This window comes from Crocodylus porosus, unplaced genomic scaffold (genome assembly GCF_001723895.1).
Source record: "Crocodylus porosus isolate Cpor-Errol unplaced genomic scaffold, CroPor_comp1, whole genome shotgun sequence".
NCBI classification, from domain to species: domain Eukaryota; kingdom Metazoa; phylum Chordata; order Crocodylia; family Crocodylidae; genus Crocodylus; species Crocodylus porosus.
In genome coordinates, this window is record NW_017728918.1 from 84,464,265 (window position 1) to 84,484,846 (window position 20,582).

The following is a 20,582-nucleotide window of genomic DNA, read 5'->3' on the forward strand; positions in this document are numbered from 1 at the left end:
CTTCTGCCCTATCCACAAATCCATGGGACACATGCCCCACATGCCTCCCTTCGGGATGTGCACAAGAGCAGGGAGCTGCCCCCGCTCCTCATTCCCTTCCTGTGTCCCCTGAATGAGCTGCTTGTGGCTCCTTCCTGCTTCTGGCCCTGGGGTCCCATTCACCAGCCTGGCTGGGCAGCACCTGCCCCTGCCCCTGCCCCAATCCCTCCCTCATTGTAAGGGCCTCGCTCCATCTCCCAATCCCTTCCCTCCCCCCCCGCCGAGACTTACCAGTAGGGCACTGGTCTCCCAGCTGCCCAAATGCATTCCCAGCCATGTGCATGCATGCTGCTGTGCACATGCACACGTCATTTATTGGTGACATTATCAGCTACGCGGGCCAAAGAAAGCTGATAGCCGATAATGTTAATTTTCTATTTATCGTTGCCAATCCAATATACAACCGATGTATCAGTGCACTTCTACAAAATACATGAAATAACTTTGTGTTTGGTTCCTATCACACCTTTTAATCCAATGTATGGCTGTGCTCCCAGCCTCGGGAGTACACCAGACCCCTTCAAGACTCCCATGTGCTCCAGGGGTTGGGAACCCTGATCAGCTGATAGGCACTCCCAAGAGGAGTGTATTGGAGTGAAAGGGGAAATGTATCGGAGTCAAAGCATTCATGCGTGCACTTCCCCTGGTTGGGAGTGCCAATCAGATGATCAGCACTCCCAGCCCAGAGAGCACAGGGTGAGCTCTGATTAGGCGATGAGGAGTTTTTGTCTCCAATAAGCTGCCCCAGCTGGGAGCCCAATCAGCTGACTAGAGTTTCAGCTGGGGAGCACAAGGAGCCCTTGGCTCTATTACTAATATATATCCCATTAACAATACCAGTGTATAGTTTTTCCTTCCTTTTTTGTGTCCTTGTGATAAGGTACTTAGCATAATTCGCAGATTTGTTGGAATTTGACAGGCCATGCTGTGGGTGCTTCTGCCATGGCCTTGAACTTGTCACGTCTTAGCTATCAACCATATGCCTTAGCACCTGTGCCATCCCACCCTATTATCTATTTCCCAGAAAGGCAACTTATCAGGAATTCTAGCTCTATAGTTTTTGGTAACAGAAAAGCCACAAAGTGCAGTGTTTCCCGAGTGTCTCAACAGATGTAACATTCTTTGGGTAGCATAGTTTCCAGCAAATTGCTATGAGTTCAACTGGAGTCAAAAAACATTAACATGTTAAAAAGAAACCTTGAGCATGTTTAAGAAGAAAAAATCTTTGATTTCAGGTATCTTGTTTTTTTAGCTTCAACACTTTCCTGTACTTAATGATCTTCTCAAATGAGGGATGACTCTTGCTGAATACTATCTATTTTCAGCAGTTGCAACGGATTACCACACATTGTTGCCTTTGATGGTGGGTGATAAATTGGCTGAAAAATGAAGTGCGTTTGTCAGAGACAATTAATTTACTATAATTTTTTCTATCTGTAAGAACAGACGTCCAGGACTATGGAAACCATCTATTTCTTGTTATCTTTCATCTTAGCCATTGAAACACTGGTTGTTTCAATGAATGTTAATGATACTTCTAGCAGGCTTCCCCTGCCTCAAATTTCCTGGGGGATGGCTCAAGGACAGAGCAGAAATAATTAATCTAAGGAAAGATAATATATTTTAAATACCTATGGGGCTTGTATTTATATGCTGAAAGAATTAAGTCAACTTGCAAATTACGATGATAACTGAAGAAGAATGGGAAAATAGTGTTGAAATGTTCAAATGCTTTTCCTTTTTACTGATTTTTCCCATGACTGGAAGCAGACTTGATAGAAATTTCATAAGAAAAATCAATTTGCACAAGATTCCCAGCCCAGGTTTTCCATGAATTCAAGTTGCTTGCATATGCCTGAATTTTTAGACATTGCGCCAAATCCAAAACCCAGACCTTTTTTGTTTCACGTATTGCATCTTTTGACCAGTGAATGACTATATATAATTTTGTTTTAGTCCTTTCAAAAGGAAGGCTTTAGTTTGATAATTTGCTACTAAATTAAAGTTGGTTTAGCTCTTCCTTTTCTATAATCAACATAAACTGTGATTTGTATTTTTATATGAACAAAGATGATTACAGCAGAAACATCAACAAGCTATTGAGAAAAGGTTTGCACATTGCTTCATTTTGATACACCCCCAAATAACTGATCATTGAAACTGCAAGAGGTTTCCACTGTCAGAACTGTTCTATCACAGCATGAACTCATCTGCCTGTAAGACTGACATATATCATCTTACATATCTTTTTCCTCATGTAAATATAGTAACAAGGATCATAGTTAATGATTTACCATCAAACTGCTTTTATCCAGTCATTAGCCCCCATTTTGACTCCCTTCTTCCTTTAATTCCCCCCTCTTACTCTACAGTTATAAAATCTCATTGAATTTCATATGGGCTCTGTAAATATGTTTAGTTTAGCACTCACCCCAGTTATGTTTAATGGATCCTATTTAGGGTTTTGGCAGCATTGTGGGTACTGCCACTTCCCAAACATGCATCAGTTCAAAATCAGCGTACTTTCTCTTTCCACCATGGAAATGAATTATGATAAAAATACTAATGCCTTGCCCACCTCCTCTGAAAAAAAAAAAAAATTTGGTCTTGAGCAAGTTGGTGAGTAGAACTTCACTAGGCTACTGTAATATATATTAACAGCTTACTAGCATGCTATAGGGATATTTTTGTAAGTATACAGGTTATAAACTTCAATAATTTAACTATCATTTTGATTCATTTACTGTAATCCCTATATAACTGTTAATATTAGTCTTTCAAATCCATTACACCTTTACCTGATACACAGTCACAGACTTTCCCCAGGACACATATAACACCAAGCATATTGAGGTCCTGGTCCATGAAGTATCATTCAATATCAGAGATTCAGTACATTACACAGCCAGTTAAATTGGGAACAGAAATATAAGAAATCTTACAATCTCTTGACACTTAATTACTGTGTTCTAGCATAGGACACACCCCCAAGTAAAACACACATCTTGTTTTTGGAAAGCACAATGTAGAAAAAAAGATTTGACCGGAGTCAGAGTCATGCCAGACTGAGTGACACAGAGTAAGTCCTTCTGAAAATACAGTGTCCAGGAAGCGTGGATCACAGGAGACAGTCTGGGTGAGGCAGCAGGAACTTCCTAGTGCCAGCTGCTTCACCCATACTGCTTCCTGGGATACCACACTGAAGTACTTGCTCTATGACACACAAGGTTAGGACTCAGACCCTTAGAAGGGCAGTAACAAAACTGTCAGTATTTTACTATAAGAAATTACTTAAATATGTTCATGTAAATCAAGTATTGTTTCCACATCACAAGCCTCATCAAGATACTACCAACAGCTCACTTGCTGCTTGCCTCAGACATGAGCTGCCATGCTCTGCCTACAGCTACAGTTGTGAGAGAGCTGTGAACTCTGCCACTTTAGCTGGGCATAAGCAGCAGCCTTATTGGCAGCTGCATGGCATCCACACTGTCTACAAGGACTCTTCTTTTCCACAAAAGAAAATACGCCCCCACTTAACACATGCACCCCAATTTTGAGGATCTGATTTTAGGAAAAAAGGTACGTGCTGTATGAGAGAAAATTAATAGTGGGAGACCTCCAGCATCAGATCTATACATGGCTTCAACATTTTGAATCAGGAAGATGAGGGTGGTAAGGGTATCTCCCTTTTGGAAGGGAAGGTACCAAAAGAAGATGGAAGAGACTTCAAAAAGGTGAAGAGATGCAGACAAAAGGATGGAAAGAGAACAAATGTCTTATCCTTTATCCCTTTTCCTACTCTCCATAAAACCACTGTGTAGTAAAATAACAGGTGCAAAATGGGAGTAATACAAAATTAGGACTAAGCCAAGCAATGTGATTTTGACTTCTCAATATAATTACTGTTGCTCTGCAGATCAGATCTAATTTCAGAGCCATTACCTTTCTCATCGTGCTGCTGGAAGAGACATAAGACCTATGTTTATCACTGTTCCCTTATTAAGAAAGTATTGTTCTTTGGAAATCTAGTGTTCTATCACTCTACTCATAGCACTATTAGTGGACAAGTGAAAAAGTCACTAAAGTCAGCATTTTTACATGCTTCCTAAAACCTACAAAACAAGGGAACCCAGGCAGACCTATCATATTCAACTATGGAACCCTAACCAAGGAACTATCAGGTTTCATCAAATCCACCCTAAAACATTTTGTCACCCAAAAACTGAGTTTTGCCCAAGACACAACAGGCTTTCTAAGAAAAACACAGATGAGCTTTCCAGCAATACCTCCTAGCCACCATGGATGTTACTAGTTTATATACCAACATCCCACAAGGCATCCAAGCCTGTCTGACGTATCTACAAGAGCAAGACTAAAACTCAGAATATAGACCTAAAAGATATTACTGAACTTTTACACTTCATCCTCACCTACAACAACTTCACTTTCAAAAAACAACACTTTCTCCAGACCATGGGCATAGCTATGGACACCAAAATGGCCCCACAACATGCCAACCTTTCTTAATGGCCTACCTGGAATAAGAATTCCTCAATAACTGCACTATCAAACCTATGCTACACCTAAGAAATATAGATGACATCATCATTTGGACTGAAGACCTCCAGTCTGATTGATTTCTGTCACAAATTCAATAATCATCACCCCTCCACCAGACTCTCTCTTGAATACTCCAGCATCAACATTTCCTTTTTAGACACTATGTTCACTATCCAGAATGGTAAAATACAAACCACCATATATAAGAAACCTCATGGACCCTTGGACCAACATCTACATAGAACCAGCAATCACCCTAAACACACCAAGAAAACTAATATACAGCGAAAGCCCTCCAATACCACCAAATTTGCACTGAGAATACCTGCGATCGTCACCTTGCAAATCTCAAAAGGGCTTTTACTCAACAAGGACACTCTTCCAGATAGGTCACACTTTTGAAAGAGCCATCTGGATGCCATGGGAAGAATTGCTGCAGTACAAAAAGAAAATCCCCATGAATCGCACACCTTAGTTATGACACACCATCCTTCCCTGGAACCTATATGGAAAATCCTCAGGCAGTAGTAACCCATACTAGAAGCAGACCCAATTCTTAAAGAGATCTTTCCAGAACCACCCATCCTAGCCTTCAAATTAGCACCAAACCTCGCCAACCTCATCACCAGAAGCAAATGCCCTGTGGCCCAAAGGACACCGAATGGATCCAGACCATACTTGGACAAGAAATGTAAAACCTGCCAACACATCTCCAACATTCCCACAGTAACTACACCCCACAACAGAACCACCACCATTCCTGGATCTTGCACCTGCACCTCCAGAATGTAGTACATCTCATCCAGTGCACTAAATGCCCTGATGGAAAATACTTATGAAAGACCAAAAACAACTGTGCACCAGAATGCATGCACACCAAAAATCTATCAAAAACAGGAATACCTGATTAATTGTGGGTGCACACTTCTCACAAGACAACCACTCTCTCAGTTTAATCCTCAAAGGGAATTTACAAAAAACCTTTCGTAGACAAGCCTATGAACTTCACTTCATAAATCTACTGGATATAAAAAAATCATGTGCTAAATATAGAAATTGGATTTATGGCACACTATAACCTACTCAACATTTAATAACCCCAGGTAACCTGTCTACATTTTACCAGCTTCATTCTATCATGAAGTCAACATTATACCACTTCTCCCCTCATCACCTCTTGTCTCTAATCCCCTCTGATCCTCCCTGCCACATATTTGCAGAACTGCGTTTTGCCTTCTATTCTAGCATGGAGAACACATAACACCAGCAGACTCTCCCTAGAAGGGTGAAGAAGGGTGTTTGTGTCCGAAAGCTTGCAAAGAACAACTTTTCCAACTATTTAGTTGGTCTAATAAAAGCCATCACATTTACCCAAAGAACCTTGTCCACCTAAACTCAGCATCAGCATTCTAGACAAGCAGGACATCTCACAGGACTCGTAACAGAATGCAGTGCTGCCTTCTTTCTAGATTAACAGGTTGAATTTGGGCTGCACAAGTGATGACCAAAAACTGCAACTTCATAAAGTCTTTTTGTCAGCTGTGCAAAACAGGATTTGAGAGTTCACTCCTTGAGAAAAAAGGTGTGATCATCACAAAATGATTGTGACAATTTAACACCCATTTTGGTAGACTCCACGAGGCAGAGTAAGGAATACGCCCTGGGGAGTAAATGATTCCCACATCCAGACAAGAGGTCCCTTATCTAACTAGCCACCATGGATGTTATCAGGGAGGTAAGCAGTGGAAAGTTTCATATATAGATCTGTGCACAAACCCAAATAAAATACTGAATAAGGAAAGTAAATGTGACATTCTTCTAGTTATCACTTATCTTTCTCCTCACAGGTCTGTTCTTGCAATCTGCAGTCTGGTAAAACTGTCCAATTTCAATAGCGTTTTTGCCTGGGCAAGGACTGAAGAAACAGTTCAGGGAAAATGCTGTGTTACTTCTGCATGCCATGTGCTTTTATTGGAAAATCTTACGGGCTTGATCTGAACCGCTGAAATCAATGTGAACTTTACCGTTATCAGAACTGGAAAACTCTTGTTTCCTAAATTAATAGAAAGGAGAGCAGCATTTTGGAATTCCTACTTATAACTAAGGAAGTTAATTAAAATAGTAATGTGTTCATGGATGTGAGATCAATATTAGAGCTGACTGTTCATAAACACTAGGAAAAGTATGAAAAAAGGAAAAACTAATTATTATAATTCCATTATAATTTCTTTAAGATCTGGTTCCTAGAAATACCTGTATGCAGGAAGTCAGGACTGTCCAACTATGGAGCTGCCACTGCCTCCCCACCCCTGCCATGTGAGTGCTCTTACCTTCACTGCACCACATGGCTGCTCTCCCATTGTTTGCCCCCTTCCAGTCCCATGCTCTCTGGGCCCTGCAAGCTGTCACTGTCCTGTCACCAGGGGCAGGGGAAGGAAGTGACAGCTGGAGGGACGGGGAGCCTGGAGACCCAAGTGGCAGTAGCAGCCAGGGCTGTGGAGGGAGCAGCACTTACGTAGCATCCAACAGGACACAAAAGAAACACTTGTGAGCAGTTTGCAGCTGGAGGCCTGCAAATTGGACAACCCTGCAGTAAATGAGTCTCATACACAAGAATCAGTGGTTCTAAAATTACTCCAACCTTTATTATTTTGGCATTATGTTTTGGTAAGTTCAAAGTGAAAGACGAACCGACTGCAGCATGGGACCAAAACCACCACCTTAATATTTCTTTTCATTATAAGTGGGAATAACAGGCTCAGAGCAGTTTAGAGTGAAGCATTTTAAAAGGCAAGTCACAAGAAAAGTATACTGTTCTTGTTTTAAGCTAGACTACTAAAAAGGCTTACAGTATCACTCCTTTGATGAATAGCGAATGCTTAATATGAAATCTTGGGCCTGAATCTTCTATAAATTGCCTAACACTGTATAATCTCTTCATCTTCCTGCATGTTTAACAGAAAGAAAATATTACAATAATTAGAAGGTTGGGACTGTTGAGTCACACAAGCTATGTGCCAGCCAAGGTGAAAGTACTAGTATTTTAATACTACCGTAAGTCATAGTGGAATTACAGCACATCAGAGCAGCCTCTGTGCTCACGTATAGGCACTCTAAGGTATCTCCCACTTATGTTTATGGAAGCTCTTATAGAAGTTCTTCTAGTTTTTACTAGTTTCCAGTGTTGAAGGAGCCTTTCTTTTAAAGGAATGATACATGTAAGAAATATGCAGGTTCTACTATTTATCTAGGACTCAGAAATATAGAATCATTGCATTTTGAGTTGCATCTTCTCACAGAATTGCAATAAGAACAGGCATTGGCTGTTTAAAATGGCAAATAAAGCTACTACCTACACTGAATTCACAAGACCTGCAGCCAGCAATGCCAGAGTTGTCAACATGATTTTGCTGATGTCCTCTAGAACAGGACTGTTGTCTTGATGCCAGCAATATAGTCATTGCCAAACTACTGGAAAAGATAAGAGCTGAAACATTTGGTGCTCTTCTTAAGAGTTCTGCTGAAAGCTGAAGCGACTTAACAGCAATATTCCCTCCGTTTGTAAATGAAAGGGGTATAAGACTGCCACGCTGTGGCAGGCATTAAAAACTAAAACAAAAAAAGGGATGGCCAAATTTTTTTTACCCCCTGAAACACCAAGCCACAAGGAACTAAATGCAGTAAATTTGAAGCAGTCAATGACAGATACCCAGTTTTGCCCTTTCTCATATAAATATTTTTTCTTTTTCAATGAGATGAAGATAGGAATCGAGATACTCTGGCCACTCAGAACAAACCTGAATAAGGATGCTTCAAAATCATAATCGATTAGCCACCCTTCAAAAATCTACAGGTGAGCATTTTACATTAAACAGACAAAGGAAGAAAGGATGAAGAAGACTGAAAACAGTACAGAACCATTTTTTTACTTATAAAAGGAAGTGAAGAGTATTTTAAATTTTGCATGGTAACAGGACACTCATCTGAAGTATATGACTTTTTTAAGGTTGTTGTATCTTAATACATATGACAGAATTATTGAAAGTTATCTCTATGCTTGAGGGAATTACTCATCTATGATAAAAGGAAAAGAAACAAAGAGAAGCCCTTTATATCCACTTTTAAAAACAGTGTAATCGAAGCTCCTACTTTGCTAGGCAGAGCTAAATGAGACAACTTCTTTGGGACACAATTTCCCTACACTGTCCTCTTTCATCTTAATTCTCTCTTTAATTTTAATGCTTGTTAAATGATGTACTAATAGCAATGACAAGATCCAGTAATAGCATGGGCAAGTGTTGTGCACAAGTTTCTCCCACAATTTTGCCACTCATCTTTAATCCTGACTCGTCTTCTTTTAGTTTTATGCTTCCCTGAAGCACGGATTACCAATTGTAACAAACTGTATGTGGTAGATCAGTGTCTATTAGGGACTAAAATGACGGCACCCTTGTTTTTCTTTGAAAACAATTCACTATTTGAACTCTGGTCTTGATTGGGGGAAGGGTGGGAACAGAACAATATGATAATTAATACCCTGTGCTACTCAGTCCTCACATAAACAAGTTGTACAGAAACTGTGAATTCTGATCCTGAGAAAGTATATGACTTTGTAAAACTTTCTTCCTTTCCCTGTTTCCTTGTATTACTACAATGTATAAAATGTCAGTTACTTCTAAATGAAACTATGTACCATGAATGTCACAGTCATAAATATACCTTCTGAAAGGGACATATATTCTTCTGTAATCTTAAACTATTTTAAACACAAGACTGGAAGATATTTGAAGAATGGCCAAAGAATCCAAACAACTCATTCAGTGCTTACTGATTCAACACCTATAATCTTGCATGCTATCATAAAAGTAGGTGAATTCTGAGCCAGGACAGCAGCCTGTTTATCCATGATTAGGTGTTACTATGAAGTGTAAATATTAAAAAGCACATGAAAGCTCAGCTGGCAAGTTCATAATGATAAAATGGAGACCTCTATTTAAAGTGGTATTCATGATATTTACACAGTAACAGCTTTTTATAAACATTATGTATTCACTAAGTAAAACACAACTGAGAAAAAATTTCCTGTAAAGGTCTATGACCTTTTACTACTGCCTGAAAAGTATCATAATAATATGCAGCAAACAATAAACAGAGAATGAAAACTTTCCACATAAGAAGCACACGGTCAGTGGTCACCAACTGGTGGCTGATCGTGGAATTGTAACAGTCAATCTCAGCCCGTCAGAGGCTCCACGATTGGGAGCTGCAGGATGCATGCGGGTGGGCTGAGCCATGCCCCGTTGCCCGGGCCAGGCTGGGTGAATAGGGTAAGACCCTGGGCAGCTTCTCTGGGAGGCGGGGGCTGAGGTGTGGTGCAGGGCAGGGGGCAAGACAGGGTTGGTAGATCCTGAGGTGCCCTTTACTTACAAAAAGTGATGTTCATCATGAAAAGATTGGAGACTACTGCACTAGACAGATAAAGATTATTAGCTCCATTTAATATAAAATGTAATCAAAGAACCTACAGTGAATCTTTGATGTGCTACCTGGGGTTATAATAGTCTAACTTCTGCAAATCACAGGGAGGGTTTTGCCGCTAACTATCAATTCAGCTCTGAGAATAGGCCCAAAAGAACATAATCTGGCAGTTGACAGTTTTCATTTTTATCATAGGGCACATCCAGATGAGTCTGCACATGCAGCTGATAATGCTGCAGACCTGTCGGTGGCGCTGCAAACTGCACATGCCGCACATGCAGGTATTCATTGCACTGCTAATTTGCAGTGTGGCAGGGGTTTTTTTACACCGGGAGATCCCCGTGTCAAAAAAGCCTGTGCCAGAAAAAAGCAGGGTGGCACACATGGTGGCAACACGCACTGCTTAAAACCAGAGCTTGGCCAACCAGAGGCACATTCCAGCTACTGGCCAGGTTCAGCGTGCCCAGATCGCCATTGCCGCACCCCTGGGAGACCCCCAGAACCCCAGATGCATCTTCTGGGGCCAGCTCAGGTGCAGGGACGTTCCCTAGGTACAACTAGCTGTGGCACAAATTTGTGCCACTGGTTACTGTCCCTGGGGAATGCACATTTCCACTCATGGGGATGCGCCCATATAGCTTAACATACACACACACACACAGCATGCCTTCCATCAGTTTTAACACTCAGTTATATGCAGAGGCTACTACAGAAAAACTCATTATAAGTTTCATATATGATACACAAGGAAATCTAGGAAGAATGCCAGGAGTGTGGATAAGAATAAATGTAGAAAACTTTGTGGGGGAGCATTCCTTTAGTTGTACTACTTTTTCATAGATTTCATAGACATTAGGGCTGGAAGGGACCTCAGAAGATCACTGGGTCCATTCCCCTGCCCATGGGCAGGAAGTCAGCTAGGGTCAAAGGATCCCAGCAAGTTAGGTGTCCAAATGTTTCTTGAAAGTGTCCAGGGTAGGTGCTTGTACCACCTCTGGGGGAGTCTGTTCCAGGCCTTAGGGGTTCAGACAGTAAAGGAATTTTTCCTTATGTTCAACCTAAAACAGTCTTGCAGGAGTTTGTGACCGTTGGACCTTGTCATCCCCTCAGGTGCTCCGGTGAACAGGTGTTCCCCCAAGTTCTGATGCACACCCCTTATGTACTTATAGGCTGTCACCAGGTCACCCTTGAGGCTGTGCTTCTCCACACTGAATAGTCCCATAGCCCACAGCCTCTCTTCATAAGGCCTGCTCTCTTGCCCTCTGATCATGCGTGTGGCTCTCCTCTGGACTCTTTCAAACTTCTTCACGTCCTTCCTAAATTGTGGAGCCCAGAATTGGATGCAGTACTTCAGCTGTGGCCTTATCAAGCAGGAGGATGACATCTTGGGTCTTGCTTGAGATGCATTGTTAGATGCAATCCAGAGTTCAGTTAGCTTTGTCAGCTGTGGTATCACATTGGTGGCTCATATTCATCTTGTGGTCAATCATGACCTCCAAGTCTCTTTCGGTCATGCAGTGAGTGTAGCATTGCTGAGCCTATAAGCGTGATGCATGTTTTTATTTCCAAGGTGGAGCACCTTGTATTTCTCCGTATTGAAATAGAGGACATTTGCAGACTCAGATTTGCTTTGATCTAGTCAAAACTTTCTTCTCATATTTATCAGTTCTGATGTGAATTACAAATGATGAAACAGAGGTTGTTATACAAAGTTATGTATTCTATAGTAGTTATCATCAGTGTATGATTTTCTGCATATTTTGTCTAGTGTCCATCCTTTTGAGCTTCACGCTTGCCTGATGTGGCTGCTGGAGCCTCTCACAAGAGTCAGGGGATCTCAGAGCCTGCCCCAGCAACCCCAAGCACGGACAGGGGACCCCGGGGCAGATAGGGAACTTACCGGAAGGTAGGCTGGTGCTGGGGCAGGAGTAGCACGCAACTCCGCTGCACTGGCTTTTCAATCAACTGTAAATTAAGATCTGGTGCCCAGCTGATGACATCAGCCTCAGGCGCCTCTGTGGGGAGTTTAAAAACCACAGCAAATGCTGTGCAAGGGAGGGAGGGAGTGGGGACTGAGCTGAGGGCAGCCTTGGGATGCCCAGGTTGTGGGTCACCCCCCAGCACGCTGAGCCTGCGGGTGGGGCAGAAAGCTGGGAAACTTCCCCAGCTGGAGGGAGCCCAGAGTGGACACTGGAGTGGTTGTTTATTTTCTTGTTATCCTTCATTGTTCTGTTGTTCTAATGCAGCTGCCGCTCAGAGGACCGAAGCAGAGGCAACCACAGTGGAGCTGGACAGGATGAAGTCTTAAGACCGATCTTCCTGAGACAACAATTGATAGTGAGCCCTGACAGGAAAGCTCCAGGGGCTAGAACCAACAGCCGTGGACCACAGTGTTCCGACTTGCATGGTAGGTGAGTGGACTGGAGTGTGGGGGAGGTGGAGCCCCAGGACCAGCCGCGCTGACGACACGAGTACTACTGGCAACAGGTATGACATAACACCTCTGAATCCCTCCTTATCACATTTCCATCAAGATGTGGCAGACGAGTGAGGAAACCTGACCCTGGGTGAAGAGAAGTACTCATAAGAGCTGTAGGGACCTTTTTCACACCTGAATTGTAGCTGGAGCTCAAGGGTGACACAGAACTACAGAGAGGTTTATGGCTACTGTCCAGATTAACTTGCACATGAAGATTCCTTGTGGAAGAGACACAAAGCCTTTAGATTCCTTTCCTCCCCATACAAAATTAGGTAGGAAATAACCAATGAATAGTGTCACCTTGATTCCTCTCTACAGTATACCTAGTGGCACTATTTGGCCGGCTTTGTAGTTTTGGGTCTTACTGCAATACAGTACACTCCATCTCTGGAGTGGTTGGCAGGGGAATACACAGGAGTGGTCATTTAAGAAGTCACTCCTCTTGTAGGATCAGTACAGCAATGTATTGCTCCTAAGATGGATCTCATGCCAAACCCATGATTTGGCTCACTGCAATTAGAGCATGCAATGGCTTTTTCAATAAAGTAATTTTAAAATGAATTTGATGGTTGTGTACAAAAAGTAGTTAACTCAAAGGCGGCAACTCTTTCCTCTGTTTGGAGGCCTTTCTAAATTTACAGCCTTATGGATGTGAAGAACTCTGTTAATTTAACAAATTATTTTTATTAGTATTTTACTTTACCTAACTGTAATGTGAAATTGATTCATATGTAGAAGTGGCATTTGGATTCCGCCTGAAATACTCTAATTGCTAGAAAAATACAGCACTCTTAATGTATAAGAATTCCTTCTAAATCTTTTTTTTAATTACATGGATATTTCAATTCCATTATCATCTCACTTAACTGGCTAGTAGTGTTACAATCATATAACCATGTTCATTCACATCAAAAATATTGTTTCCTTCCTTTCAACTCTACATCCTCTGAAGGCATCCAAAAGAAGTCTCCCTTATGAATTCAAGCCAATAAGTAACAACATATTCTCTGCTAGTACATCTTTGGCCTCTACAAATGTCATCATGCTTCCTTCTGTAGACTCAATCACTGATGGATGAGGCAATTTACAATAACTAAGAGGGAGGTATAAACTCTTCTGTATTTTCATAGATTTCCTGGTTAGATGTCCTGTACACATGGGCCATAGAAATTTTTGTGGAAGCAAAATTAACACACATCCTTCAGAAAAAATATCTAATTTCCTTCTAAAGACTCTAGGAATGGTAATCTACCACCTCCCCTGGAAAGATGTTGTAATCCTACTTATCCTTTCTGCTACGAAACTTATTTCAAGCTTGAACTCCTACAGAATGGAACTTATGATTTGCTTTGCAAAACTGACACTGAGTCCTTCTTCCATCTGTGATATCTCTTTTTCATTTGTCATTTTTAAATACACAAGTCACCTCTCAACCTTCTCTTCAATAAGCTGAATAAATGGAACTCCATTCACACTGTACGTCTTATTTTTCAGCTCCCGGGACAATTTTTATGACTCTCCTTTGAACTTCTTTACAGTATTTCGCTGGACCGGGATACAGTACTTTAGCTGCGGTCTTACCAAAGCTGTGTACAGGGCACAAGATCACTTCTCTCCTTTGACTTGATAGTCTACTTTTTAATCATATCAGACCAGCATGCTGCATGGAGAGCTTATATTGAATGCACCCATCTAGGATGACTTCCAATTCTTTTTCTAAGACAGCCTTCCATCTCATGGGTACAGACTTTATTTATATACATTTGTCTATACCAGAATGCATATTTTTGGACAGCGACCATTTAATAAAGTGTTTCTGATTATTATGGGAAAGTATTATTTCCTTCTCATTACTTACTATCCCATTTATCTTTGTACCATATATGGAATGTTACATCATCATCTAGATTATTGAGAAAAATATAAATTGTATTGGATTTCACTAACAAAGGTCTTGCTCATTGATTTCTCCCCGTTAACAGCAACATTTTAAGATCTGTACGTTTTTAAGGCTTCTGTGTGCCTTGTTAAGTCTACATAATGTAATTTTTTAATCAAGCTGCCAGGCAATATCAAGACAAACGCCACAGAGAAATCTAAACATGATGCATCAACACAGTTGCTTTTATCAGCAGGATCTATAATCTGGTCAAAACAATAACATACCTGCTTTCCATTAATTATACTGGCTGGCATTCACTATATTTTAGCCTCTACTTCCGAATCAATAGAATCCTGAATTAACCATTACAGCATGTCAGAACTTAGCTGTTCTATAGCTCATCATGAATTAAATCTCATTGTCTCAGACACTGTACAACACGGAACAAAAGGATGATCCTTGACAAGAAAAACTTTGAATCTAACATCAAAGTCTTGTAGGCAGACTTGCACAGGGAAGCTGTTTCCCCCTATGAGGTTTTACATTAGAAATATTAATAATATTTGTATGCTTTTTAAAAGCATTATGAACCTTTGCTCCTTGTTTTATCTTAGCAGGCAGCAGTGCAAATAGAGAGAGCAAAGTACCAGAGTAAATACAAAGCCAAGTACCCGTTGACTTCTACAGGAGCAGCAACAGTTTCACAGTATGTAATCACGATGCTGCTGGAATAAGTTTAATACACTATGGCACTTCTCAGAAAAGCATACATCGTGGCACTTTTCTCTCTCACACACCCTGTAAGAGAACAATTTTCCTGTTCACTTCAGTGAATAGTCTCTTGTCTTTCTAAACAAGATGGTTAGTAATATTAATGAGACCCTTCTCAAGTTATGCTCTTGCATTTGATGTTAGCTATTTGCTAATCTATACATTAATTTATATGCTCTATATGCTCTGTAGTGAGCCCTAAAGACATCAGAAGGTTTTTCAGTGATAGTGGTGGGAGTAAAGCAGGTACTGCATTATCTGTCTTTGCTGCTCCCTGGGATGGGTTCCTGTGTATTACATTTGTAGTAGGGAAGATAGGACATGACTGGTAAGAGACTGGTGTACAAGAAAATCTGTCCCTCTGTTGTCACTGCTGCCCTGTGCCACCTCTCACTCTCTGTGGGTCAGGGTGTGGATGTAGGCTATCAAGGAAGGAGTAATTCAGCCTCATACAGAAAGGCTGTTACAAAGGATGACTATATTAAAAAAAGGGGGAAAGCAATCACAGAATAGAGACTGTGGCAAAATGTTATCGCATTTTAAGCCTCATGAGCCAGGAAGATGCAGGTTTAGGACTGCTATTTACTGCTTCAAAGCTCTGCACTTTTGAAATAGAATCCAAACACAGGAGTCAATTTAAAGCAATTTTACCTTCACCTAACTATGAACCCTTGCACAGGGGATTATTATGCAATAAGATAGAAAGAACCACATTTTCTTTATTACCTGAATTGTCTGGTAAACTGAAGGATCAAATCCTTTCACAGTCACCTCCCGGAAAACTCTTGGCTCCAGTTCCTCTTTGGTCAGATCACAGTGATAAATAATACCTAAAACAGAGTGCAAGTTTATAAATTTAGTGCACATTCATCATTAAAAGGACATTTATTGGAAGTCATGTCAACTAATGTCAACTCAGTTGGGTAAAAAAGCAACCTTGGTACATTAAAAAAAATGCAACAAGTAACATACACTTTCTCATTGAAGAGTGAATTTTTTCACATGAAGAACAATCATCACTGGTAATACTAAGCTTGTAAAGTTAGACTATCACAATGAACTAAACAGAATTAAAAAGATTTTTCATTGCAAAGAAAGTATGCCTGAAAACTGGGCAATTCTTGTTGCCCAAATTCAAGAAAGAAACTCAGGTTACAGGTGTTAAGTCCCTATAATCCAATGGATTGCTTAAACCTAGGTCTTAAGCCACAACATTGCAAAAGAAGGGTTTTGCTTTTGTCTTTCAGGTAGTATGCTTCTTTCCTCATTATATTTCTTCTTCTTCCAGCAGGGGTGAAGGGAACAACTTAGGACTCTGGCTTCAGGTCAGGAACCCTAAGCAGTCCTGGCTATATAGGGGGGGAAACTGCCCTGGCCTCATACAACCATGGAATCTACAGAACAGGAGGAAAAAAAAAGTTACTAGGGGAACGGATGGCCTGTTGTATAAAAGGAGACTAAAAAAGCCCAAGAGGGGGCATGATTGCTGTCTTTAAACCCACTAGGAGCAAAAACCATGGAGGAAGAAGAGCTGTCAAAGATAAAGAACAATGTTTGGTACAAGAACAAAGGGATATAAAGTAGAATCTGAAGTAGATTCCCAACCATTAGAGCAATGAGATTCTGGAACAGCCTTACAATAGGAATGGAGCAAGAACCTAACTACTTTTAAAATTGGAGACTGACATGTTTATAAATGAGATTGCATGAAGTTCCCTACAATAGCAGGAGACTGGATCCTGAACTACAAGGCTCTTTCCAATCCTGGATCAAAAACTCCCTGACATCAATGGTGTTGGCACTTGTTTCTCCATAGCTCGTGGGTTTACCCTGCACGCTCCATAAGCAAGGAAGTATTCAGCTCAGGGAGGCAAAATGCCTTCACTAACATCCATCAAACTTTAACAACATACCTGCTGCAACACACTGCAGGGTGCAGTTTACTACACTGCATTATGTATGGAGTGAACAGCACCATGTATCCCGTTTCCTTTTATTTAGATCTACCATTAAAGGGTTAGGGATAGGGATAGCAAAGGCTAGGCAAAATTTGCCTTTCAGATTGTAACATCCCTCTTTTAGGACCCAGTTCTGAAAATAAGGACACACTGAAGATTTTGCAGAATTGGGTCCTTAGTTTATATGATCCTCAGGACAGAGTTGTGTATCATGGTTTCCACAGGCCCTTGATCTTAGTCAATACAACATGACTGTAAATTAACTATAATATTAGCATCTAATTTTAATTATTCATAATTGTGTTGCTTTAAAGACTGCAGACCCTTAAGCAGTTTTAAATATTTACTGAGGAAAAAGAGCACTAAACTTACACAGCAATAAAGCACTCAGAGAAAATATTACTGCAATTAAACTAAAAATGGTGGGGCAATCGGCAATATTAAATTATTACTATGGCTAGAACAATTTAGATACTTAAAAAAAATTGAAAAAGGAAGCATGTACCTCAGAAGCTTTGAGTGACTGTGTACAGTTAAGAAAGCAAAATCTCTGATAAAAATGAGCCTTATTACTCAGTTTTCGAGAGCTTAGAAAACTGAAACTGGCAAACAAAAGCAAACTCTTTTAAGGACAGCTGATGAAAGCCAATGCTAATTATAGCATGTAATACTTCAAAACTCTTCTATCATGGTAAATTATGAAAAATACAGGACTACTGATTTTCAGTTAAATTCTTTTCTTCTCTGTATTTGTAACGTACAAGGTGAAAATAACACGAATACACAAAAAACAGCATTTCCCATAGAGTGTGGAGAGCACCCTCCAAGAGGAGGAAACATGAAGGGACATGGAGGAAGTAGGGTTTGAGATACAGAAGTGATCCAAATACATAATTTTCCTTGGCTTTCCAAGGCTTGGCCATTATTGTAGACCATCACTAGGGCTAGGGACAGAAGTTACAAATAAACTGGTTTAAGTAATCTGGAACCGGTTTAAACATGTAACAGAACAGAAGTTCAGTGCATATAAACCAAGTTGAAAATATCCAAACTGGTTTAAGATAAACCTGGCTGAATGCAGTATAAGACTTAATTGATTTAGGTCAAATAGGTTTATGGAACTTGTGTCCCAGACCCCTTTCTGGTTTAAGTTAAATCAGAGTCCCCCAGCATCCCAGCATGCTCTGCAGACCTGGGCTGGGCTGTGTTGTCTGCTCCAGAGAGCCAGGCTGGCCCTGCCCCTTTGCTCTATCTGGAGCAGGGGTGGGGGCGTGGTCAGAAGCCAGTCCAGCATGGCCCCCTGAGGCAAAGGGGGCCAGGGAGACCTCAACTAGGGTCCCCCAGAGGGAAAGGGGAGAAAGGGAGGAATAAACTCCCTCCCTGCCCCCTTTGCCTCAGGGAGCCATGCCAGGCTGGTGTCTGGCCACACATGACAGGGATCTTGACAAGGGCAGCAGCTGCTTAGTGTCTTGGGGACTGCACACCTCTTCCTGGTGGAAGGGCTGTGCTGAGAGTGGGAGTGGGGTGGGCAGAGCTGCCATGGCCTGTGCAGGGCAGGGAGCAGCAGTGAGTCTTGCAGGGGTGGCTACAGGGGCTAAGGCAAATTTTGGGGTGGCCATAACCCCCAACACCTGTCTAATGCCAATGCCACTTAGTACCCCATAGCCACCCCTCCCAGCCCTGCCACTACCGCTGCTTGTCTTGGCTCAGCCCCATAGCCCCAACCCCAGGCAGATGGTGGGGCCCAGCTGGGCTATGGGGGCAGGACCCTTCCCAGATTGCTGTGGCTCAGGCTTGGACTGCAGGAGCTGTGCGCTGTTTGCTCCCAGCTCCCTGCCAGGCCAGGCCAGGCTGTCAGGGAGCCACTGCAGCGGGTAGAGCTCTCCCCCTCCTCATCCACCATGGGGCAGGTGGTGGGCTCTGTGTGGTGCTGCCTCAGTGGCTCCATGACAGCCCAGCCCAGGGAGCTAGGAGAAATCCAGGTGGACAACTCCCACAGCCCCAGCCTGAGCTGCAGCATGCTGGGAATGGCCTTGACCCCACAGCCCAGCCCGGCCCCACCATCCATCTACCTTGCCCAGGGCTGGGTCTGGGAGCAGAGGGGCTGGCCCCTTCCCAGCCAGCTGTGGCTCAGGCTGGGGCCACAGGAGCTGTGCACCCGGTTTGGTCCTGGCTCCCTGGGCTCTTACCTACCAGGCTGTTAGTGAGCTGCTGTGGCAGGCAGGGCTCTTCCTCTCCTCCTCCTCCCACAACACACAGAGCACCCCCCTCTGCACTCCCCTGCAGCAGGGGAGCAAGAAGAGGGGGAGAGCCCTGCCCACCACAGTGGCTCCCTGACAGCTCTGCCTGGCCTAGGTGCAGGGAGCTGGGAGCACAGTTTTCCCCACCTACCACACAGTGGCTGGTTTCTCCCCCTGCCCCAGAGTACTGTGTCCCTTCAGCCTTGAGCCCCAAGGCAGTGGAATATCTCCTGGCCATGCAGCAGGGGAGGAGGGGGAGAGCCCTCCATGACAGCCCAGCCGGCCACTGAGGCAGTGTTCCAGAGCTCCCCCACCTGCCCCCCTGTAGCCAAACTACAATGCCATTGTTCTAATCTCTTTGGGTAGTAATCGGATTTCTTAGGCCAAGGTTTGAGAAGGCACCTCTCTTTCCTTCCAGCTTAGACAGCACCATGTCTGTTCCCCCAGCAGGCTGTGCAGCATGCAGATAGGCTGCTGGGAATATGATTAGGAGAGGGAAACAGTCCTGCTTGTGGGGGAGGGTCTGGTCATACCCCCTGCTCTTGCTGCTCACACCTTCAGTGCCAGCCATAGCCCAGGGTCTGACCATGCTCCCACCCCCCTCCAAAAAGCCTGGCAAGGGCTGCTTCTCCCCTCCATCTCCAGGCACACTGGCTGGAGGTTTAAACCCCTCCCTAATCATACTTAGGCTTGCCAGGGCTTGGCCACAGCCCCCTTTCCTGCCACACCCCCCATCAGCTTCTCTTAGTCACTGTAGAAGGGGAGGGCTCACTCTAGCGGCCCCTGGCTTCTGGTCTGAGCCACTGCAGGCATGTGCCTGTATTTCTGGAATCAAAAGTGAATGTCTATTCACTTACAATTTGGTTCAATCTATGCAGGTTAGACTAGCCTGGGGGGCTGTGGTGTAGACACCCACACAGTCAAATGGGTCGCCAACTGGCTGGAGGGCCGCACCCAGAGGGTGGTAGTGGATGGGTCCTTCTGCAGGGCTCGGTCCTCGGGCCCGCACTGTTCAACATCTTCATCAGCGATTTGGATGAGGGGGTAAAAAGCACCCTGTTCAAATTTGCTGATTTGTGGGGGACGTGCGCACACTGGAAGGATGCAACAGGCTACAATCAGACCTAGACAGGTTACAAGGGTGGGCGGACGAGAATAGGATGGGTTTCAAC

At 42.8% G+C, this 20,582-nt stretch overlaps 1 protein-coding gene across 1 annotated transcript in view; it reads right to left on the reverse strand.

Annotated features, from left to right (window-relative positions):
* PREP (prolyl endopeptidase) overlaps window positions 1-20,582 on the reverse strand; it is a 173,762-nt gene that overhangs the window by 42,987 nt on the left and 110,193 nt on the right. The window contains exon 10 of the mRNA XM_019537820.1: window positions 15,939-16,042. Coding sequence (XP_019393365.1) covers window positions 15,939-16,042 — 104 coding nt within the window. The remainder of the gene's footprint in view (window positions 1-15,938; window positions 16,043-20,582) is intronic.